Genomic DNA, 25,583 nt, shown 5'->3' on the forward strand with positions numbered 1-25,583 from the left:
GCGTGGGAGGATGAGAGGATTCACCAGAGACAGATCGGGGAACAGAACAGTTAGACTGACTGAAATACACTGCTGAGGGGAGCAGCGGGTGAGACAAGAGAGGTCTGCAGCACCATGTGGGATTCTAGCCAGCCAGCCGGGATTGGGATCTTGAACCCGCCCTGCAGAGACTGAGGACAGGTTCACAGCACTGTGCTCAACCACCTGCGCCACCAGGGGAGGCCCCAGCAGAGAGATTTAAATTGGGTTTGTCCAAAATTCCCCCCTGAAATGTTCTTGTAAAAATCAACTATCTCTGCAGATATTTGTGATGTGAATGGTTCTGAATAGCAATATTAAAGGTAAACTGTAATTTTAGCTTTATCGGTTCACTTAATATTAGTAGCTTACATTTTAATTTTGAGCATAATTAACTATAAACTATCGAAATTATCAGAGTTTTATCTACAGATCATGTGGACTAAGAAATGTAGTAATATTTATGTTGATAGTTTATAAAAGATAGAGTGAAGAAAATATAAAAAGCAGTGGGGAAGGGTATATTTCAGTGTTAATAAATTAGCGGGGAAATTTTATGACCCACACCAGAGGAGGAACAAAAGGTCTCTGTGTATGTGCCCATGGCTGTACATGTATGTATATTTATGTAAGTGTGTGTATGTATGTATATAATTTGTATCCAACATAAATACATAGACATATAGATATTGTCAGATATTTACCTTTCTAATTTTAATGAAAAGTGAACTAGTAAGTGCAGTTTTAATGGAAAGATACTAAAAATATATAGGTAATTAGATATTTGTTGTAGGTGTGGTATGAAATATACAGTTGCTGAGGTGAAAAATTTACACCTGAAATCTATACAGTATTGTATATGAATGTTACCTCAATAAAAAGAATAAAAATATAATGCTAGATACTAATACAACTTAGTTAACTTCAGTGACTAGAAAGGCAGTCTGATGATTTGGACATTAAAAGGCCTGAAATCACTTTTAGGAATTATAGTTTGTCGTCTGACTTATCTGGACTTAAAACAATGTGTTTTCACTGTGTGGTGAGTCAGGTATTCATTTTGTGTCAACTAAACTACATGGGTGATTAAGAAATACTGAACAATGTCCACGTTAGAAAAAAAGTTATGCTTCTTGTTTAGAAGGTGACTTATATTATTTTTTTTTGTCAAAATAAGCATAGCTATCTTATATTTGGTAGTTTAGGATTCATTTACTTTTATGTTTTGTAAGGAATGGTTGTTATTCCTTAAAACAAAATGTTATTTCCACTAATATTTTAGGAATTTCAAAAGAAGGTTCACTTAACAGTTCACTTTTTTGTTGATTCCATTAGCACGGGGCCAGCAATATGTTTAATTTCAATTAATTTTATTACCCAAATATGTAAATGTTACATTTAAGTGAAAATGTACATTCAAAAACACAAAACTTACTTCCTGAAATTTTATGCCTTAAGTTTCTAATTTTAGAAACTGTTATTAACATAGGTTTCTCTCAAAAGAATCCTTCAAAAATATTCTGTCACAAGTGTGTGCTTTACTTAGCTTAACTTATGCATTTCCATAAGTATGGAATATTTTAAGATGGAGGGCCTGCTTCCTATATGGTGGAATTTTCCTTCTTCTGTTTGTCTTTCTATTCTGATAGACATTTATTTAGCCTTGCTGTCCTTCAATATTTTTCTTCCCTTGCAAAGCTGGTGCTTTTTATGCTTTTTATTAATTTTACTTAAAAATATTTGGAACCCTTATGCTACATATATGTAAAACTCTCAGATACTATTTTTCAATAAAATATTTATAGGTAGCCACTATAAGGTAGAGTAGCTATATGTTATACCATGAAGGATGTAACAGTAAATAGTATAAATAAATTCAGTAACATTATTTTATAGACATTTTATAGTTTTTAAAATCCTATGTTTACTCATAATCAAGATCTGAAATGAATAGGAGAGGTTTTATTTCCATTTTATAGATGAGGGAACTAAAACAACTTAAACTAATAAGTAGAATGAAACAACCTAAATGGGAACTCATTTGGTTTTTAGTCATCAATACAAATTGACACATTTTGGAATCCTGAATATTTTGTAATAACTTATCATTTAATTGAAAAATGTACATTCACAACCACAGAATTTACTTCCTGACATTTTATGCCCTAAGTAGTTCATCCTAGTGATATTTTGACATTTGCATTATTATTATTACTAGTCTTCTCTCAAAGTATGCTGATAATTGACTTGGTTTTCAAGGACTGAGTTGTTTGCTGCACACTAGCCAAAGAATAGAATATTATAGAGCCCAGATATAAACCCACACATACATGGCCACTTAATCTATGGCAAAGGAGTGAAGCGTATACAGTGGAAGAAGGGAACTCTTTTCAGTAAATGGTGTTGGGAAAATTGGAGTGCCATAGAATGAAACTAGACCACTCTCTCATACCATGCAAAAAAATCAACTATAAATGGATGAAAGACTTCAATGTAAGACCAAAAACCCTAAGAGATATAGAAGAAAACATAGGCAAAACACTCCATGACATAAATTTCAGAGATATCTTTGCAGATTCATCCCCATCAGCAAGGAAAACAAAAGAGAATGTAAACAGCTGGGACTACATTAAGCCAAATAGCTGCACAGCGAGGAGACCGTAACTATAGCAAAGGGACACCATATGGAATTGGAAAATATATTTGCATACCATACATCTAACAAAGGACTGATATATAAGATATATAAAGAGCTCATACAGCTCAACAAAATAAAAACAAATAACCCAGTCAAGAAATGGGCAGAGGAGCTAAATAGGCACTTTTCCAAGAAGACATATAGATGGGCAGCACGCACATGAAAAATTGTTCACCCCAATTTATCATTAGGGAAATGCAAGTCAAAATCACAATGAGAGGGCCTCCCCAGTGGCGCAGCGGTTGAGCGCTGGGTTGTGAAGCTTCCCGCAGCCTCTGCAGCCCAGGTTCGATTCCCGGCTGCTCCCAGGCCACCGGAGGAGGGTCCCACATGGCGTGCAGACCTCTCCTGCCGGCCCGCTGCTCCCCTCAGCAGTGTACTTCGGTCCTTCTGCCTGCTCTGCTCCCCATTCTGGCTCTGGTGAATTCTCTCACCCTCCCGTGCTTCTGACTGTGCCCAGTGCTTGTATAAACAAACAAACAAACAAACAAATAATTAAATAAATCTTAAAAAAAAGAAGGGATTCCTCTTTAAAAAAAAAAAATCACAATGAGATTCCACCTCACACCAATAAAAATGTCCCACATTAAAAAGCACAGAACCAAGTGCTGGTGATGGTGTGGAGAGAAAGGAACCCTCTCGGGGCTCACAGTAATGTAGACTTTTCCAGCTCCTATGGAACACAGTGTGCAGGTTCCTCAAATAAAAAAAAAAAATGGATCTTCCACATGACCCAGCAGTTCTACTTCTAGGTGTCTATGCCAGAAAACCAAAACTTGATTTGTAAGGAAACCTGCATGCCTATATTTATTGCAGCAGTATTTGTAACAACCATATTGTGTAAACAACCCATATTCCCAAAAACAGATGAGTAGAACAAGAAGTTGTGGTATATATACACAATGCAATACAACTAAACAATCAAAAAAGATAAACTCATTCCATTTGCACCAACATATATGAAGTTTGAAGAGAGAATGCTAGATGGAGTAAGTCAGAAGGAGAAAGATAAGTTCCAGATATTGTCACTAATATTTGGGATATAGAGAAACCAAACTAAGAACCAGAGAAAGACAACGTTAAAAGCTAACCCTAGAAAACTCACTATAGAACTGAAACATCCAATGGGTAGACAGTGTGTGGTAGATGAAGGAAGAAAGAGGGGAGGAAGCACAATTGACTGTGGTGGTAGACTGTGGGTTATTTGGTGGTGGGTACCTCACGGTGCTGATGCCTGATGAAGATAATCCTAATGTTACCACAATTGAAGAATAACTCATTTTAAAATATTTAAAAAATATAACAAGTGTTTGAACAGATGGATGTTAGTTTTTCTGTTACATAAAAACAAAAAAGCTTTAAAAATCACCTTTCTTTTGACCTGCTTTCTGAAGGCATCTGTACTTAGTTCTACCGTTCTATTAAATCATTATAATAGATTCATATAATGTAATTTCCTACCAGGTTGTTATCAGCTCTTTTTCTTTTTGATTAACAGATGATTTCATCCTCCTAGTGAAATAAATTATCAAAGGAATGAAGGCAGTGGTGCATTTTGTAATTTGTTTTGTATTTTATCTGTGTTTTTCCTCTGTTATAACATTATTGGTCCCCTGAATTTAAAATGATCACAGATTGTATAGGTCATAGCATACTATTTTGGTTATGCTTTAGCCTTGATAGTTTTTCTGTTTATCAACAATTATTATGAAATTAAATATAACCCTAATTCATAATTAACTTTGCCACAGATTTTTTAATTTAATGGTGCACAGAAAAGTGGACTCTATTTCAAGGTTATTAAATGTTAATTCCATATTACAACTTTGTTTATAAAAATTAACTACGGTTAAGAACTCTGTATAACTTTACTAGGGCTGCCATAATGAAATACCAGAGACTTATAGAGAGCCCTCTTCTTACCTTGCCTTTACATGATTTTTATTCCCTCTGTTTGTCTAGCCTTATCTCATCTTCTTAAAATAATACCAGTCTCATTGGACATAAACTACCCCAGCAACTCTATTTTTACCTACGTTATCTCTTTAAATCCCTATTTTGAAATACAGACACATTTCTGAGGTATTAGGGTGTTAAGATTTAAGCATATGAATTTTGAGGGTATACAAGTAGTCCATCACATACTGTATACCTTTGTTTCATTAAGGTATATGATTCTGTCAAAATTTTCTAACTTCAATTCCACATTTTATCTTTGTATCCCAAGTATATATAGCACAGTGCTGATACTAAGTGCTTCGTGAATGTTGATTTTTTTGAGTGAATAATAAAAAGGATTGTGTACATGGGAAGATGAGATGACATGTTACAACTTGATTATACCAGGATAGGGAAGTGTTTTCAAAGGTGACTCACTCTTAGGAAAAAAAATACATATATAACTGACAAGTACATAACCACTTTATTTGAAGCTAGATTGCTGCCACTCTCAAGCTTCTGGAATGGTGTAGAGTCAGAAGAAAACAAGGTGTAGGACAAAAGCAGGGAGGGTTGCAAATAACAAAGAAAATTTTAATACTGAACATCAATAAATAGAGCCTTGGAGAGACTGATAAATGTTAGTTAATGGGCAAGAATGGGGCAGGGAGCAGATAAAATAAGAAAGACCAATATTGAAAGTGATGACACAGGAAAGTATCAGATAACTTGTCAGTAAAAAAGAGTTAGTGGCATACCAATGATAAATCTCCTTTGTAATAAGTAACCATATGTATATGTGCATATCTTTATTTCTATATCTGTATAATTATATATCTTAGAAGCACTTAAATAGTGTTTTTTCAGTCCTGACCATGTATTATAATCATCGGGGGGAAATTTTAAAAATACACATGGGCCTCCCCTGGTGGCAAGGTGATTGAGTGCAGCAATTTTTATTTCTGGGCCTCCCTAGTGGCCTAGGGGGTTAAGTCTCAGGGCTACCACTGTGAGGGCCCACAGCAACAGCCTGAGTTCTATCCCTGGCCAGGGAGCTACCCACATGGCACAGCAGACCTCTCCTGTCTTGCCCACTGCTCCCCTCAGCAGTGTATTTCAGTAGATCCGCCTGTTCTGCTCCCCACTCTGTCTTTGATGAATCCTCTTATCCTCTGCACTTCTGGCCTATACCCCAGTTCTGTGCAAAAATAAAAAAAAATCTTTAAATAAAAATTATTTCTATTTATTTACTTATTATAGTTTTTTTGAAAAAATAAGGTAACATTGGGTTTCAACACTATATGATTTAGAAATATAGGATCCTACTACGTCTGGTGTATGAGACCACCACATATCCACTATAAGGCACTCATAGCTCTCCAATATAGTCCATTGTTCCCCCTACCCTCTCTTCTGCACTCTGCTCCCTCTCTAGGAGACTCAGTTTTACAGTCATATTTCTAGACTTTGTTTTTAGTTTGGTGTTGTCTGAGTCTTAGTTTTATTTTTCTGTTTTCTAGCAAACAGTGAAATCATCTATTATTTGTCTTTCTCCTTTTTATTTTGAATAGTCTATAATCTGTTCCAGTTGCATCTGTGTTACAAATGACAGATAATCTATTTTATAGCTCATTAGTATTTCATTGTGTGTATATATACATTGTGAATATATATAGCATATTTACACTTTGTGTGTAGGTATGTGTGAGTATATATACACTGTGTCTTCTTAATCCACTCTGTCCTTGGGCACTTCATAACTTAACTATTGGAAATAGTGCTGCAATGAACATAGAAATGCATGTATCTCTTTGAATGAAGTGTTTTTACATCTTTTGGGTAGATACCTAAGAGTGGAATTGCTGGATCATAAGGTAGATCTATTTTTAATATATTGAGGAACCTCCACATTGTTTTCCTTAGGGAATGGACCAGGCTAAATTCCCACCAAAAGTGTGTTAGTGTTCCTTTTTCTCCACATCCTCACCAACACCTGTTGTTTCTGGACATTTGATATGGGCCATTCACACACGTGAGATGGCATATCATTGTGATTTTGTTTAATATTTCTTGATGATAAGTGATGAGCACTTTTCCATGTGCCTCTTGGCCACCTGTATGTCTGTTTTGTAGAACTGTCTGTTTTAAGTCTCCTGCCCATTTTTTGATTGAGTGATTTCTTTCTTTTGAGTTCTATGAGTCCTTTGGAGATCTTAGATATTAACCATTTGTCAGATTTATGATATGTAAATAATTTCTCCCAATAAGTTGTTATCTTTTCCTTTTAACGTGACTTTCTTTCACCATGCAGAAACTTTTTAGTTTGCTGTAGTCCCATTCATTCATATTTTCGTTTCCATTGCCATTGGAGTTGAATATAACTGGTGAAAGAGGACTTCAGTGTTTTGTGCCTGGTCTTAGAGGAAAACCTTTTCAGGTTTTCTGGTTCATCCTGATTCACTCTCAGAAGATTGTATACCTCTAAGAAATTTTCTATTTCATTCTATTCATTTTGTCCTATAGATGCTTGTAGTAGTGTCTTAATGATCCTTTGTATTTCTGAGATATCTTATTTTTTCTTTTTTTTTTTTTAAATCAAGATTAGGCTTTTGATTTCATTGATTTTCTGGACTGTCTTTTGTTTTCTATTTCAATTATTTCTGCTCCAATTCTTTCCTTTTTTTACCAGTTTTTGCTTTTGTATGGTCTTGTTTTTTTTTTAAGTCCCCGCTGTGTAAGTTTTAATTATTTCTTTGAGCTTTTCCTTATGTCTTGATGTGGGCCTACATTACTATATACTTTCCTCTGCATACTGCTTTTGCTGTGTTTATTCATTTCTTTATTTTCCCTTGTCTCCAAGTATTTTAATTTCTTCTGTGATTTCCTCATTAATGTATTAGTAATTCATTTTGAGTCTCTAAATATTAGTTGTTTTCTTATTGTGGTTGGTTGATTTCTATTTTGATACCATTATGATCAAAGAAAGTTTTTGATATCATTTCAGTCTTAATGAATTTATTTACACTTGTTTTGTGACCTAGCATGTGATCTATCCTGAAAATGGCCCATTTGCATTTGAGAAAAATGTGTACTCATGTATTTTTATGTACAGTACCCACCGTTTCTTAGGAGCATGTGTTCCAATTTCTCACTTAATGCTGTTGTTTCTTTGCTAATTTTCTCTCAGATTTGTCCATTGATAAGAGTAGGTTGTTGAAATATTTATTTATTGTGTTGTTGCCAATATCTGTTTTCAAGTTTGTTAATAGTTATATTTTTTATACTCCTTCATCTAGTGTATACAAGTTGATGAGTGTTTGTCTTCCTGATATATTGTTTCCCTAATCATTGCATAATGACAATACCTGTGTCATGTTATGTTTTTTAAATGGGAGTCTGGTTTGTCTGATGTAAGTGTAACTCTCCCTGTCTTTTTTTGGGGGACCCATTGCTTTTATGATTGCTTTCCATTCATTTGCTTTGACCCTATATTTATGTTTGGATCTCAAATTTGTCTCCTGGGGAATTGCAGAAAGTTGGGTTTTATTTTCTGAACCATCCAGCCACTCTGTGCCTTTTTATTAGTGAGTTCAGCCCATTTACATTTAGGGTGAATATTGACATATGAGGATTTGCTATTGCCATTTTGTCTGTAGCTTTCTGTTTCTATTTCCTTGTTTAGTTTTTGTGGATTGTCTTCTCTTCTACAATAATTAGATATGAAAGCTCATTTCATAAAGCAGCTGATAATTTTTTTAATAAATTTTATTTTTATATTCCCCATACAATTGCAATCCCCTTATTTTGACCCCAACCCTCCCCTCCCCGCCCTCCACCCCCCATAGAGTGTCTCTGGTTCATAGTTTTTTGTTGATTCTGATTTTCACTTTCTTATCGTCTTTCATTTTCCTGGTCCCTTATTTAAGTTTTCTAGATTCCTGCTATGAGTGAGACCATGCGGTATTTTTCTTTTTCTTTCTGGCTTATTTCGCTGAGCATGATCTCTTCCAGCGCCATCCATGTTGCTAATACAGCTGATAATTTTTGAAGTGTTTCTTCAATTTTTTTATGGTACTTATAATGCTACATCTATCTGGGTATTTTTTGCATTATCCTCTTCAATATTCAATATTCCATTTGGTCTATTCTACTTTTGTATCTTTCTGCAAAAACATTTCTCCTTTAGTGATCTTTGTATATCATGCATCTCTGTTATTTTCTTATTCTATGCTTCAATTTTTATTTTCTCTTCATTAATTTTCTCAGTTCATTTATCTGAGTCTTCTTCCATTTTAATTTTTCCATCATGATGATTTTGAACTCTGTTTGATAGGAGAAATAGGAGGATAACGTCTTCCATTTCTTTGTGGTTGAATTTCTTGAAGGTTGTTCTCTCCTTGTGATGTCATATTCCTTTGAGGTGTCAAGTTTCCATGAGTTGTATTTTTCTCTCTATTTTTAAAATAAATCATCAGTATTAATTCTGCATTTCCTGCAGGTGCCTTGTGTGTGTGTGTTTTTTTTAAAGCTTTTCCAAGCTTAATATGATTTTCAGTATTTATCCTCTCCAGGCTTTCATAGATCTAGAGATTTGCTTTTGTAGTTGTTGAGTAATGGATAATTGAAAATAATGGATAATGGAAAATCCCTGAAACTGTTGCAAGTGAGTACAGGCAGTGGACTGGCTTGTGCCTGTGGCACCACTAATATTCCTTCTCTCTGTTGTTCTAGACCTGAGTCTCTGTAGACTGTGCACTGGTTAATGGTACCTACTAGGTCGGTACCAGTTCTAAGGGATGTGGGAGGGGGTATGCATCCTAGCACACTGTCCTTGTATTTTACAGTTCCCTACCTCTGTATTTACTCAGTTCCAGCAGGGAATCAGCTAGTTGTTGATTTTTGTTCTGGTCTGTAGGTGGCGCCAGAGACCTGTACTTGCTGACCTGTGCTTTTTGCCCTGTAGTTCTCTGAGAAATGAAGGGGGCAGGGGAGCACCTGAACACGGGCTATTGATCATGCTGCATGCTTTGTCAACACACGCCCTAAATTCTGCGTTCTAGTTCTCAATTCTAGGGCTCTCAGAACCAGAATGCTCTCTGTCACCCTGTGCAGTGCCTACTGTTGTGGCATGTCCCATGCTCTGCATCCTGTGTCCGGCTCTCAGTTTCAGCATGGGCTCTTGCTACACATCTCCTTTCCCTTCTCACCACTGTTTGCATGGCCCACCCACTCTCAGAGCCTGAGGGTGGTTTTGGAATATCTGGCTTCCATCTATCAGGAAGTTGGTGATTTTGTCTGATCACTAGGTGGCGCCAGAGATCTTTTTTAGTATCCTTCCAGAAGTTTTTTCCCCAGTGGGTCTCCAACCCAGGGAATAAGGGAGGGGAGGGTGGAGTGCCTCAAAGGCGTGGGGGTGCTGTGTCTGTCCTGTGCCCTTCCATTGTGGGGATCCCACGTCCGGAATTTTGTGTTACTGTTGTTTTTTGGTTTTTGTTTTATTTTTATTTTATATATTTTTACATCATTTTTTCATTTTTGCACAATGTATGCATTTTCATCTTGATTACAGTCCCCATTCAATTCCCACCCCCCTTGTTTTGATCCTACTCCCTCCTCCCCCCCCACCCTCGTGTGTTTCTGGTTTATAGTTGCTTGTTGATTTTGATTTTTACTTTATTATAAGTAGTCATTTACCTGGTGCTTTATTTAAGTCTTCTAAATTCCTGCTATGAGTGAGACCATCTGTTATTTTTCCTTTTCTTTCTGGCTTATTTTGCTGAGCATGATCCCTTCCAGCTCCATACATGTTGCTGCAAATTGCATGAGTTTATCTTTTTTGATTGCTGAGTAATATCCCATTGTGTACATGTACCACAGCTTCTTGATCCATTCATCTGTTTTGGGCATTTGGGTTGTTTCCACAGCTTAGCTATTGTAAATAGTGCTGCAATAAACATAGGGGTGCAGGTGCCCTTTAAAATTAATGTTTCTGTGTCCTTTGGGTAAATAACTAGGAGTGGAATTGCTGGATCATATGCCTGGTTTTTGATTACTCAATGAGGGTCATTCACCTCGGTGACAGCTCACTGCGTCGCCCCACAATCCTAGGTCATGGGCATGGGGACCTGGGCAGTAGCGATCTGTGTATGCTGTTCGAGTGTGTGTGCACTTTTCCACACAAGCTTACTGGCTGGCCTTTGGCTATTTGCAGGTCTCTCCACGGAGTGGAGTCCTGATCTTCCCCTAATGGCGCTGCATTTGCAATAACCTGGTGCTGTTTGCTCACCTGTGTGGCTATTCCTGCACAGTTCTCCACAGTTCCTGGCCGTGGGGTATAGTGCCTGCAGTAGCTCCTTTCCACTCACTGTCCCATTTCATCTCTTGTTTGTTCTTGTTTTTTGTTTTTTTTTCTCCTTTCTGTTGGTCGCCTGTGCTGGCTTTGTGGGTGGGGGAGTATAGTAGGGTTCTGCTGCTTTCCTTTCTTCTTGTCCTCTTTTATTGCAACCTTCCTCTTCTTGCAGTTTGCTGTGTCCCGGTTCTCGCAGGGACCTGCCGCTTTTCCTCCCTGTAAATCATTTCTATGGGAAAACTTACAGCATTTCTTTATTGCCATGTTGATCTTTCTCTTCTATTGTTGAAGTTGTTTACATATAACTGTTCATAATAGTCTCTGATTATTCTTTTGATTTCTGCTGTGTCTGTTGTAATTTCTGTTCTTTTGTTTATGATCCTATTTATTTATGCTTTCTCCTGTTTTTTCTTTGTGAGCCTGGCTAGAGATTTGTCTATTTCATTTTTTCAAAGAACCACCTTTTGGTTTCATTGATCTTTTGAATTTTTTTAAATTTCTATTTCATTTATTTTTGCTTTGATTTGTATTATTTCCTTTTTACTACTGGTTTTTGGGATTTTTTTTGTTGTTCTTTTTCTAGTTCTTTGAGATAGAGTAGGTTGTTTTTCTGCGTCCTTTCTTGTTTCTTGATGTGTACTTCCGTTGCTATATACTTACTATAGCTTCTTCTATGATCTCCTTTTTAATCCAGTGGTTTTCCAGTAGTGTGTATTTCAATCTCCATGAAGTGGTAGGTTTCCTTGCTTTCTTTTCATGATTTATTTCTAGTTTTATGCCTTTATGATCAGAGAAGATAGATGTAATGATTTTTATCCTAATGTATCTGTTGATGCTTGGCTTGTGGCCCAATATGGGATCTATCCTGGAGAATGATCCATGCGCTCTTGAGAAAAATGTGTACTTGGCATTTTTGGGATGCAGTGTGCTAAGCTGTCTGTTAAGCCCGTGAGGTCTAGATCCTTAATTAGAACTTAAATGTCCTTGCTTATTTTTTTGTCTTGTTGATCTATTCATTGTTGATAGTGGTGTGTTGAAGTCTGCTACTATCTATGTGTTTTCTCTAATGTCTGTTTTCAGAGCTGATAATAATTGTCTTAATATATTTTGTTGATCCTTCATTATGTTGAGTGTTATATCTTCCTGATGTATTATTCCCTTAATCATAATGTAGTGTCCATCTATGTCTCCTTTACCTTTTTTAGTTTGAAGTCCATTTCATCTGATACAAGTATAGCTGTCCCTGCCTTCTTTTTTGGTTCCTTTGCTTGTAGGATTGTTTTTCAACCTTTTACTTTCAGTCTGTGTTTATCTTTTGTAATTAAATGTGTTTCCTGAAGACAGCAGAAACTTGGATTTTGTTTTTTAATACAGCCTTCTACTCTGTATCTTTTTTTCTTTTTGTTTTTAAAGATTTATTTATTTATTTATGCATATAAGCACTGGGGTACAGGCGAGATGTGCGTGGGGTGAGAGAATTCACCGGGGACTGAGTGCAGAAAAGAACAGGGAGATTGACTGAAATATACTGCTGAAGGGAGCAGTGGACAAGAAAAGAGAGGTCTGATGTGCCATGTGTGTTAGCTCCCTGGCCATGGTTGGAACTTTTGCTGTAGTGGCTGTGGATAGCTTCATGGTGCTGAGAACTAACCTGTTGCACCACCAGGGAGGCCCTCTGTTCCTTTTTATTGATGAGCTTAGTTCATTTACATTTAGAGTTAATATTGATACATTGGTGTCTGTATTTGTCATTTTGTTTGTCTTTTTGTGATTTTATTCATTGCCTTATTCTATTTTTCTTGTTCATTCCTCTGTTGGTTTTGGCTTTAGGACTTGTAGTATTTTTTTGTAGTGGGGGTTCAGTAGTAATGAATTTCTGGAGATTCTGTTTGCCTGATAAGGTCCTTATTTTTACTCTGTAGTGGAAATAGAGCTGTGCAGGGTAAAGTCTTCTTGGTTGGCATTTGTTGACTTGGAGTTTGTTGAATATGTCACTTCATTCTCTTCTTGCTTGTAGTGTTCCTTTGGAGTAGTCTGTTGTCAGCTTGATTGGTTTTTCTTTATCAGTTAGCTGTTTCTTCCCCCCCATCAGCTTCATTATTTTTTCCTTGTCTTGGCTCTTAGAAGCTTCGCTATTATGTGTCTTGATGTAGTTTTTCTTTCATTGTGGTAATTTGGTGTTCTTCTCGCTTCTTGTATGTCTGTTTTCATCTCTTTCTTCATTCTTGGTAAGTTCTCTGCAGTTATCTCCTTGAATAGTTTCTCGGTACCTTGGTCTCCTATCCTTGTGGGATTTCTATAACTCATATTTCCTTTCCTCATCATGTCGGATACATCTCAATGTGTTTCCTCATTCTTTTTCCTTCATACTTCTCTTTCCTTTCCATTTTTGGTTCTTTTTACTTCTGTATCTTCGAGAGTACTGATTTGTTCTTTCATTACATTGATTCTGCCTTTTTGTTGCTTTTCCCAGAGTTCTGTAGCTCCTCTATTAATCTTTTAATCTCCTGCACTTCCTTCATTTCCTTCTTAAGCACTCAATTTTATTTTTCTGTTCGTTAATTATATTTCTCATATCATTCTTTTCCTTTTTGTCTTAGGCTTTTTAATCATGGCAATTTTAAATTCTCTACCTAGAAGGCAGAGAAATTCTTCCCTGTCGTTTGTTGAGTTCCAGTGGTTGATTTTCTTTTTGTGGTGTGTCATTCCCCTAAGGCCTTGCTTGGTTATTTGTATTTTTTCCTTCTCCCTGTTGTTTGTTTTTTAATTTTTTAATTTGTTCTATTCATTGGAACACTGTGCTACTGGTACTGGCGAGCATCTCTTTGTGGTGTTCCTTTTGCTATATTGAGAACTGGTGGCCAGATTGTATCCAGCACTGTTATGCCAGATTCCACAAGAGTAGTGATGCTGTGGATATGTTGATGGGCACTGTTTTGAGGATCCCCTCCCTGTGTATTTACTCATTTCCAGAAGGTGACTGTGGGGTCCTTGGCTTCCAACAATAGCTCAGGGGCTGTGTTTTCCTGGTGCCAACAGTTCATGGTGGACCCTCCCTTTCTCTACTCTGTTCCTATACATGGGTGTGAGGCCTACAGGAGCCTTGCATGGTGCATGCGTGCTATTCTACTCACCTTTGTTTTTGGAGCCCACCCTCTCTCTAATTTATATAGTTTCAATAAAAGAGCCATTTATGGAAATATTTATTTGGGTTTTCATATTTTGTCTATGCCAGTTACTTTTTCAGTTATCTGACCTACTGGACATTTAAGTAGTTGTATATCACTGAGTCATTAAATGGTAGTATTTAAAATAGCTCTTGAGGTTTACCTTTTTTTTGTCATGCCCTACAATTTACAAGGCTTAATTAACTCTTTACTTTTTCTGCTTCCACCTCGTGAGTCATACTGCAGTGAGGGACTTAAGACTCTTTCTTGGCAGTTGATGTTTCTTTTTCCTATTGCCACTTAGTTGGAAAGGAACACTGAATCATAGCTTATACATGCAAAAAATATCCTAGGGGTGGTGGTGGTATGTCTCTATGTGTTAAAAACAGGCAAATTGGGATACTAATATCTTATAAAACTGTGCTAGAAAGAAGGAGTTTTTGTTAATGAATTATGTGACTTAAGTGGTAATTGGATTATTCACAGAATATTGCAACTGCATTTGTGTATTCTTTTGTTTTCTTTTTATAGGATGAAGGAGTTGTTAAAGAAATCCCTATTACTCATCATGTTAAGGAAGGATATGAGAAAGCAGATCCTGCACAGTTTGAGTTGCTCAAGGTTCTTGGTCAGGGATCCTTTGGAAAAGTAATGAATGCTTTTTCCTATATGTGTTTTTATTTTTATCATTTAACAAAAAGTGTATATATCCATAGAAATCTGATAAGTGTGCATTTCTAAATTTGTCAAAGGATACACAAGAAGGTAACTAATTTTATTCCTTTTATTTCTGTCATATTTTTGGTCATATTTCTTTATACTTCTCTATAATAATAAAAGTTTTCTAATCTCCTGGGCTCCCTGATTTCTGTAGTAGTAAATATGACATTTATCAAACAAAGTAGTTTGATATTGGGTAAAAAATGGTTATCCATATTTCCCTGTTCATATGTTAGCATGATCACAGCTTGCTTTCTCCTAGTATCTTACCTGTATTTTTTAACTCTATCAGAGATGTCCATATTTCATATGAATTCACCTGTGGATATATGAGTTTATTATCTGTTAAAGTACTATGTGTTTAAAGTAGAGCAAGGGTAAGTACTGGGTGACATATGGCTTATGTAAAAGTGCTGCATTCAAGAAGCTTACATTTTAAGGGAGAAAGCATTATCAAGAAACATTAATTCTCACACTCATTATTGGAAATGTTTATGAAGTTCTTAATGAATATGATTCTTAAAAAAGAAGTATCTAAGCCTGATTTCTAAATTTTGTATACCTGATGTCTAGTACATGAAAACTGGTACATTTACACAATATATCCTTCTGAAAACAGCAACAATTTAAGGGGGAGAACGATACTAATTTCTAGGAGAAAATACTAAGGAGAAAATACTAATTTCAGGGTAGACAAGGTTTAGTTTTAAATGGAAAAAAGGCAACAGAATAGTGATTATTAAGGTCTGGAAAATTGTAACAGAAAGACATTTATTGAATGTCTGGTGTTTGCAGAATAGTTGTAAAAGAGTATCAATGAATATAAATAGACATTAATTATCTTAAAGTAAGTTGATATCTATGCTGTATAGAATATGACATGTAAAATATAAAGAAATATTTTCACAGTGTATAAAGGATAAACCAAAGTAGATTATAGCTTGCTAGTGAATTTGTACAGGAGATACATGAAAACAAGGAGTACAAGGAATAATACCCTGTTCACAAATGCATTGGCCTATAGGTCTTCTAGAAATGATACACAAATGAAGATTTAAATTTTCTGCCAGATATTATAAAGAACTTAATGTAATTGTATTATTGACAGTTGCTTTAAGGTAGAACCATATCAAGCATATTAGAGAAATTTTTCTCATGTGAATTCATAAAGATAATTCATAATAACAATGAAATGTCTTCAATAACATCATCATGTTAAAGATAGCAACAAATTGATAAATTATCAGTGTAGTCCTTAAAGTCGGACTATTCAGCTTTGGGAATAAACTTTGGTTTAACATGGATATCATAGAAGCCTTTATAAAATTTCTAATATTAAAATACAGAATAGTGATTTTTTTTAAAGATTTATTTATTTACACATACAAGAGCTGGGGTACAGGCCAGAGATGCGGGGTTGAGAGGATTCACCAGAGACAGAGCAGGGAATAGAACAGGCAGACTGACTGAAATGCACTGCTGAGGGGAGCAGCAGACCAGACAGGAGAGGTCTGCTGCGCCATGTGGGTTGCTCTCTCGCCGGCCTGGGATCGAACTCGTGCTGCAGAGACTGCAATTGCTTCATAGTGTGGTGCTTAACCCCTTGCGCCACCAGGGAGGCTCCCATAATAGTGTTTTTAATGCAGTTAATCTATGTAAGAAATATTAAGGAGGTGACATTTTTATTTTTTTACTTCCTACCATGTGAACATACTTTTTTCCTTATTACATCTTTTGCATAGACATTGAGTAGATGTGACATGTCATATGCTGAAATGCTTCAGGAATTGGCCAAGGTTGTGCATCAGACAAATGCAGGAGCAAGTCCAAAAAACTTTGAGCCACAGTCTTAAGATTTTCTGTGAAAGTTTCATTGATAAAATGCCTTAAGTGGAATTTTAGCCTATATAAAACTTGACGCATTAAATAGTTTTGTAGTCTATTTAATAGAAGAAAAAAACACTGCTAGGGTCACTTGTAAAATTAATTTCCACTAATTTATTTTAATTTTAATTTGCCACTTCATCTACGTTTTTTCCTTATCGTACCTATATAGGTGAAATCATCCAGCCATTGTCTTTATCTTTCTGGATAGCTTTGCTTTGCATAATCCCCTCAAGTCCTTCCATTTTGCTGCAAATAGCAAAATTTCATCTTTGCTCACAGCTGAAGAGAATTCCACTGTACATATACCATATCTTCTTTTTCCAAATTATTTAGCATTGGGCATTTAGATTGATTCCATATGATATCAATTATAAATAATGCTGCAGTAAACATTGTGGAACTACAGTTTTTTGAGTTGATGGTTTCATGTTCTTCCAATAGATACCTGGGAGTAGAATTGATGGATCATATGGTATTTCTATTTTTAGATTTTAAAGAATGATCTAGACAGCTTTCCAAATTGACTGAATCAATTTACATTTCCACCAACACTGTATCAGGGTTCCTCTTTTTCCACATCCCTGTCAACACTTCTTGTTGGGAGGCTTTTGAAGTATGTCATCTCCAAGCTGTGAGATGATAGCTCATTGTGATTTTGATTTGCATTTTCCTAATTGGAAGTGGCGATGAGCATTTTTTTTCATGTTTGTTGGCCATCAGTATACCCTTTTTGGAAAAGTGTCTCTTAAGATATTCCTCCAGTTTTATAATAGGGTTGCTTATGTTTTTGTTAAGTTGGATGCGTTCTCTTTATATCATGGATTTTTGGGTTTTGTGATATGTAAATATTTTTTTACATTCAATAGGCTTTTTTAAAATCGAGGTAACATTGGTTTACAACATTGTTTGTAATTTAGAGTTATAGGATCTCCCTTTTCAGGTGTTTTTACCAAACCACATTGACCACAAAAGTAGTAATAGTCTTCCATCATACACCATTGTGCTCCCTCCCTACTTGATATTCTTGCCTTACCCTCCCCATATAGTAGCCTCATTTTTGCAGTGAGATATCTAGTGCTGTTGCTTTGGCTTTATCTGACCATTTGTTTTGTTTCTCTATATTCCACTTAATAGGAGACACCATTTAGTATTTGTCTTTCTTCTTATGACTTATTTTGCTTATTCAGTATAATCCCCACTCCCCAGTTCTATACATGTTATCTCATATGGCAAGAGGATATCTCTTTTCTTGATAAGACAAACATTATTTATTTTGTTATCTGAACTTTAATTTTTATTTTATGAGCTACCATTGTTTCACTTTCTAGTTAATATTCTAACAATATAGAATTTCTCTCCTCAGATGTGGTCACCCATAGCATTCCCAAAGTCCTCCTCCATAGTCCATTGAGCTCTTTTCTGCACCCCATTCTCACCCCTCCTCTTCACCTTTTGGATGCCTCAGATCTATGGTTAGCTTTCAAGGTTTGCTTTAATGTTTATCTTTAAATGTCTGTCTGATTTCTCTATATTCTACATATAAGTGCCAATACCTGCTGTTTATCTTTCTCCTAGCTTATTTTGCTTACATAATCCATTCCAGCTTCATCCATGTTAGCAGAAATGACATCAGTATATCGTTTTTGATTACTGAGTAGTATTCCATTGTGTATCTATACCATATCTTCTTGATCCATTCATCTGCTTTGGGGCATTTAAGTTGTTTGCATATCTTGGCTATTGTAAATAGTGCTGCAATAACCACACAAGTGCAGGTTTCTTTTTGAATTGTTTTTGTGTCTTTTAGGTAGATTCCTGGGAGTGAATCACTGGGTTATATGGTAGATCCGTTTTTAGTGTTTTGAGGAACCTCCAAACAACATTCCATAGTGACTCAGCCTGTCTACATACCCACCAGCACTTGATACCTGGGGCCTTTTAATATAGGTCATTCTCATTGGTGTGAGGCACTGTCACATTGAGATTTTGATTTGCATTTCCCTAATGATAAGTGATGATTAACATTTTTTCATGTGCCTGTTGGACATCTGTATGTCATCTTGGTAAAGTGACTATTTAGTTCCTCTGCATGTTTTGTGATTGGGTTGTTTTCTTCTGTTTGTTGTCTAAGTTTTTTGTAGATCTTTGGTATTAGTCCCTTGTTACATGTTTGGTGGGAAATACTTTCTCCCATTCAGTAGGGTATCTCTTCATTATGGTTAAAGTCTCCTTTGCTGTATAGAAACTTTTTAGTTAGCTGTGGTCCTAGCTGTTTATATTCTCTGTTGCATTACTTGCTTCTGGAGATAAGTCCTTAAAGATTTTTCTGAATTTTATGTCATGGAGTGTTTTGCCTGTATTTTCTTCTGTATATTTTATGATTTCTGGTCTTAACATCCATATATTTTATCCATTTTGAGTTGATTTTTGTGTGTGGCATAAGGTCATAGTCTGATTTCATTCTTTTGCATGTGGCAGTCCACTTTTACTAGCACCATTTATTGAAGAGACTTTCCTCATTCCAGTATATATTCATTTCTCCTTTGTTATAGATTAGTTGACTATATATGTGTGGTTTTATTTTTAGGCTTTCTATTCAGTTCTGTTGGCCTGTGTGTCTTTTTGTGTCTCAGTACCATGCTGCTTTTATTATTATAGTTTTATGGTAGAGTTTGACATCTGGGAGTGTCATACCTCTTTTCGTCCCTTTTATGTTAACATATGTTCCTTTTATCCCAAGTTTTTCAAGGGTTTTCATCATAAGTGAATGTTGAGCTTTATCAAGTGCTTTCTTAGCATATATTATTATGATATGTTTTTAATGTTTCTTTCTGTTGATGTGGTTAATTACATTATTTGATTTTCAGATATTGAACCATCCTTGTGTCCTTGGAATAAATCCCACTTGGTCATGGTATATAATCTTTTTGATGCACTGTTGGATTTGGTTTGCTGAGATTTTATTGAGGATTTTTGTAGCCATGTTCATTAGCACAATTGGTCTATAGTTTCCCTTTTTTGTGTTCTTTTTGTTTGGTTTTAGTATTAATGTGTTATATGTGTGGTATTTGCCTCATGAAATATATCTGTTAGTATTCTCAGGTTTTTGCAATAGTTTTGCAGAATAGGCATTAATTCATATTTAAATTTTTTGGTAGAACTTTCCCATTAAACCATCTGGTCCTGGGCTTTTGTTTTCTGAGAGGTTTGTCTGTTTGTTTATTTTTTGCAAAGAACCAACTTTTGGTTTTGTTGAGCTTTCGGATTGTCTTTTTTATTTCTATTTCATTTATTTATTCTTTGGTTTTTATAATTTCCTTTCTTTATTGCTCTTAGGTTTGTTTATTCTTCTTTTTCTAGTTCCTCAAGGTGGATGATTTGGTTGTTTCTTTTTTTTAATTTTTTTTTTAAGATTTATTTTATTTATTCATACAAGCACTGGGTACAGTCAGAAGTGTGGGAGGGTGAGAGAATTCACCAGAACTAGAGCGGAAAGCAGAACAGGCAGACTGACGAAGTACACTGCTGAGGGGAGCAGTGGGTGGCAGGAGAGGGCTGTGCGCCATGTGGGACCCTCACCTGGCAGCCGGGGATCGAACCGGTGCTGCAGAGGCTGTGGGCAGCTTTGCAACCCAATGTTCAACCACTGAGCCACCGGGGAGGCCCAATTTGGTTGTTTCTTGATTGGGCTTGTATTATTATATACTTTCCTCTTAATGCTATTTTTGTAGTTTCCTACATGTTCTGAAAGGTTCTGTCCTTGCTATCATTTGTTTCAAGGATTTTTTTATTTCTTCTTTGGTTCGCTCATTAATCCAGTAGTCTTTCAGTAGTATGGTGTTTAGTCTCCATGTAATGTGGCCAGGGTAGGGGGAGTATGGGGGATGGAGTGTCTCCTTGCTTTCTTTTTGTAATTGATTTCTAGTTTGATACATTTATGGTTAGAGAAGATACTTGGTATGATTTCAGTCTTCATGTATTTGTTGATAGTTGTCCTGTGATCCAAATTGTGGTTGATTTGGAGAATGATCAGTGTGCACATGCGAAAATGTGTTTTTGATTTTTGGGGGTTGCAGTGCCCTGTAGTTCTGTTAGGCCCATGTGGTCTAGATCTTTGTTTAGTGTTGTTGTGTCTTTGTTTATTTTCTGTCTCGTTGATCTCTCAGTGCTTGAGCTGGAGTGTCAAAGTCTCCTACCATATTTATTTTTTCTCCAGTGTCCATGTCTCTTCAGAGAGTATAGTAAGTGTCTAATGTATTTTGGTGCTCCCTTTTGTGGTGAGTTATTTATTTGTGAGTATTATGTATTCCTGATATATCATTCCCTCGGTCATTATATAGTGTCCACATGTGTCTCTTGACACTTTTTTAGCCTGAAGTCTGTATTTTTGAGTCTTTTTAATATGTCATTCTTTTTTTTTTTTTCTTTCTGATCGTGTTTCTTCTAAGAAGCCTGAAGTCAGCCTGTTAGGATTACCTTTATGTGTCACCTGGTTTTTTACCCTGGCTCCCTTCAACATAGTGGTTGGACACTTTGTATTCCCACAAGCAGTGTAGGAGAGTTCCTTTTTGTCCACATCCTTGCCAACATTTGTTGTTGCTAGGTTTTTTTTTTTTTTTTAATATGTGCCTTTCTCACTGGTGCAAGGTGGTATCTCATTGTGGTTTTGATTTGTATTTCCCTGATTACAAGTGATGTAGAACATCTTTTCATGTACCTGTTGGCCACTTGCATATCCTCTTGGGAAAAGTGTCTTTTTAGCTCTTCTGCCCATTTTTTTTTTATTTTTTATTTATTTATTTTTTTTAATAGAGGCATGCTTTATTTATTTATTTATGTATTTGTTTGTTTTGTTTTATACATGCACTGGGTACAGTCAGAAGCATGGGAGGGTGAGAGAATTCACCAGAGCCAGAGCGGGGAGCAGAGCAGGCAGAAGGACCGAAGTACACTGCTGAGGGGAGCAGTGGGTGGCAGGAGAGGTCTGCGCGCCATGTGGGACCCTCCTCCGGGTGGCCGGGGAGCAGCCGGGGATCGAACCAGCGCCGCAGAGGCTGCGGGCAGCTTCGCAACCCAGCGCTCAACCGCTGCGCCACCGGGGAGGCCCTTCTGCCCATTTTTTTTTACTGGATTGTTGACTTTGTTTTTGTTGAGTTCTGTGAGCTCTTTGTAAATCTTTGATATCAGTCCCTTATCAGTTGTATGGAATGCAAAAATTTTCTCCCAATCAGTAGGATGTCTCTTTGTTTGGTTAGTGTCTCTTTGGCTGTACAAAACCTTTTTAGTTTGATGTAATCCCAGATGTTTATCTTTTTCCTCACATTCTTTGCTTTGGGGGATGAGTCTTTAAAGATGTTACTGAGATGTATGCCATGTAGTGTTTTACCTATATTTTCTTCTACATATTTTATGGTTTAGGTCTTATGTACAATTCTTTTATCCATTTTGAGTTTATTTTTGTGTGAGGTAGTGGTCTAGTTTCATTCTTTTGCTTATGTTGTCCAGTTTTCCCAGCACCATTTAGTGAAGACACTGTCCTTGCATATTCTTTGCTCCTTTGTCAAAGATCAGTTGTCCATGTACGTGTGGCTTTATTTCTGGGCATTCTATTCAATTCCATTGGTCGGTCTGTCTGTCTGCTTTTGTTCTAGTACCATGCTGTTTAATTATTATGGCTTTGTACTATAGTTGGAAGTCTGGGAATGTGATACCTCCATTCACCTTCTTTTTACTTCAGAGAAGTTTGGCTGTTTGAGAGTTTTTGTGATTCCATATGAATTTCATCAATATTTGTTCTATTTTTTTTTTAAGAATGACATTGAGATTTTTATTGGAATTGTGATGAATCTGTAAATTGCTTTCATTAGGATAGCCATTTTGATCATGTTAATTCTTCCAATCCCATGAGCAGGGAATATCTTTCCATTTCTTTGTGTCTTCTATTTCTTTTAACAATGTTTTATAATTTTCTTTATATAAGTCTTTTCCCTCCTTTGTTAGGTTTATTCCAGGTATTTGATTTTTGGGGGTACAATTGTAAATTAGGTGGTTTTCTTAATTTCCTCTTAATTTCAGATAGATTGTTTGCGTAGAGGAAGTCTACTGATGTTTGTATGTTGATTTTGTCTAGTTTATTATTTTAATTAGTTTTTCTGTAGAGCTTTTAGGGTTCTCTCTATATATTATCAAGTTGTCTGCAAGTAGTGATAGTTTTACTTCTTCTTTCCCTATTTGGATACTTTATGTCTTTCCCTTGTCTTATTGCTCTGGCTTGGCCATCCAGTATTATATTGGAAAGCAGTGGTGAGAGTGTACATCCTTGTCTTGTTCCTGACCTAAAAGGAAAGATTTTCAGCTATTTACCATTGAGAATAAAATTATTTGTTTGTCGTATTTGGCTTTTATTATCTTAATGTTTTTTTTTTTTTTATCCCAAGAATTTTGAGGGCTTTCATCATAAACTGATGTTGAACTTTGTCAAATGCTTTGTTAGCATCTATTGATATCATTATATGGTTTTTATTTTTCTTGTTGTTGTTGTGTTGGATTACATTAATTTATTTTCTGATGTTGAACTATCCTTGTGCTTCCAGAGTAAATCCCACTTGATCACGGTGTATTATCCTTTGATGCATTTTTGGATTCTTTTGTCTAGGATTCTATTGAGGATTTTTATATCAGTGTTCATTAGGAAGATGGGCCTGTAGTTTTCGTTTTTTGTGTTGTCTTTGTTTGCTTTTTGTATTGCTGTGAAGTTGGCTTCATAAAACATATTTGGTAGTATTCCTTTCTCATTATTTAGGAAAGAGTTTGTGTAAGATAGGCACAAGTTCATTTCTGAATGTTGGTAGAATTTATTTGTGAAGCAGTCTGCTCCTGGGCTTTTGTTTTTGTGGGGTGTTTTGATTACTGTTTCAATTTCACTGCTTGTAATTGGTCTGTTTCACTGTTCTTTTTCTTCTTTATATAGCTTTGGATGATTACATAGTTCGAGGAACTTGTCCATCTCTTCTAGATTGTGGAACTTGTTTATATATAAATTTTCATAGTAATCTCTGATTATTCTTTTGATTTCTGGTGAATCTTTTGTAATTTCTCCTCTTTCTTTTGTGATCCTATTTATTTGTGTTTTCTGCCATTTTTTCTTTGTGAGGCTGGCAAACCTCTAGCCATTCTTTCTATTTTGTAAAGGAAACTGAAGATCGGCTATAGATATGCTAAATGTGACACTTTTTGCTCAAATGCTTACCATTTTCATCAGCGAAAATATATGGACTTTTAGGAATATCCTTTTCAACTCTAAACCAGTAAAAACAACTCTATAGAATGAAGCTATTGAAATCTTCCATGGCAGGACTGACACTTCTTAAAGACTCATTGTTTCAGGGAAATTTTTGAGTTTAGAATTGATCTTTAATATGAAATTGAGATAGGGTTGTTTTAATTCTTCATATCTTTCAATACAGAAATATATGTGATCAATACAAAAATATTCGTGGTCATCTGCACAATTTACATTTAATTTATCCTGAACTTTATTTTTTGAAGATACTTTTGTTCTTGTAGAAACCAACCATTTGTTATTTTGTGCATTCTCTTATTTCAAGTGTGGTATAAGTGTTTGTTACTGTTTTATTCTGAGGTATATTTAGAGTATGAGTGTAAGCATTTGAAATGTTTACAGAAATTTTGCATAGTAATTTTATGTGTAGTATCTATTAGTTTATAAAATGATTATATTTTGTATGACGTAAATTTATATTTTCTAAATAATGTATTACAGTTCTATAAACACGTTCTATAGTGTATTGGAGAAAAGCTGGGGTGGATATAGGATACTGGTTTGACTACATGAAACAATGAGAAGGACTGCTCTAGATGTATGAGAAAACAAATAATTCTTGACTTTACGTCTGATCTAAAGCTTTACTTTCAGGATAGAGGAAAGCAGAAATTTCTTGAATTAACGACTACCACTTCCCCCATTTGACAGATACATAATTACCACATAAAATATATGCAATAAAGGGTATTGAGTTTTATATTGGGATAGTGACAAAACAAAAATTACTCAACATTTTTCCCACTTGTAATTTTTTCTGAACATATTAGTTACTTGATCACATTTTTAATTTAAGCAGTGGTTTAATAAAACTTATTTGGGTTGGGGATGGCAAGTTGAATCAGTGAACTAATTTTGGCTAATTTTCAAAAAGGAAACAGCCATTTAATAATAAATAGCCTTTATACAACTGGTAATCTATTCATATGTATCTTCATAACTAAGACTTTATTAGAAAGCTAGTTTTTAATGTGTATTTTCTTCATTTGAAAATAAGAGAAATTATTATTTAAGCTTACCTGGTACCTTTTAAAGAATTTAACTTTTGGGCCTACCTGGTGGCGCAGTGGTTGAGCATTGGGTTGCGAAGCTGCCTGCTGCCTCTGCAGCGCCGGTTATATCCCCAGCCACCTGGCGAGGGTCCCACATGGTGCGCAGACCTGTCCTGCTGCCTGCTGCTCCCCTCAGCAGTGTACTTCAGTCTCTCTGTTCTGCTGCCCTCTCTGGCTCTGGTGAATTCTCTCACCCTCCCGCGCTTCTGACTGTACACAGTGCTTATATAAATAAATAAACATTTAAAAAAAGAAAGAATCTTAAATTTTACTTATACATTAAGATAATTTGTTAACTTGATTTCTTTACCTGAAAGACAGGTAAGAATTGCTTCTGATGTCTTATTAGAAAACAAAATGACTGGTCTTTTCCAAAATGGACCATTCACATTTGCCTGCTTTTTATTAAGGT

General features: G+C 35.7%; 1 protein-coding gene across 3 annotated transcripts in view; it reads left to right on the forward strand.

Moving 5' to 3' along the window:
• RPS6KA6 (ribosomal protein S6 kinase A6) overlaps positions 1–25,583 on the forward strand; it is a 189,932-nt gene that overhangs the window by 788 nt on the left and 163,561 nt on the right. For all 3 annotated transcript variants that reach the window (XM_037512225.2, XM_054695658.1, XM_037512226.2), the window contains exon 2: positions 14,702–14,818. In XM_037512225.2, coding sequence (XP_037368122.1) covers positions 14,702–14,818 — 117 coding nt within the window. The remainder of the gene's footprint in view (positions 1–14,701; positions 14,819–25,583) is intronic.

The sequence above is a fragment of the Talpa occidentalis genome, unplaced genomic scaffold (assembly GCF_014898055.3).
Source record: "Talpa occidentalis isolate TD23 unplaced genomic scaffold, MPIMG_talOcc4v2.1 talOcc4.15, whole genome shotgun sequence".
In the NCBI taxonomy this organism is placed as follows: domain Eukaryota; kingdom Metazoa; phylum Chordata; class Mammalia; order Eulipotyphla; family Talpidae; genus Talpa; species Talpa occidentalis.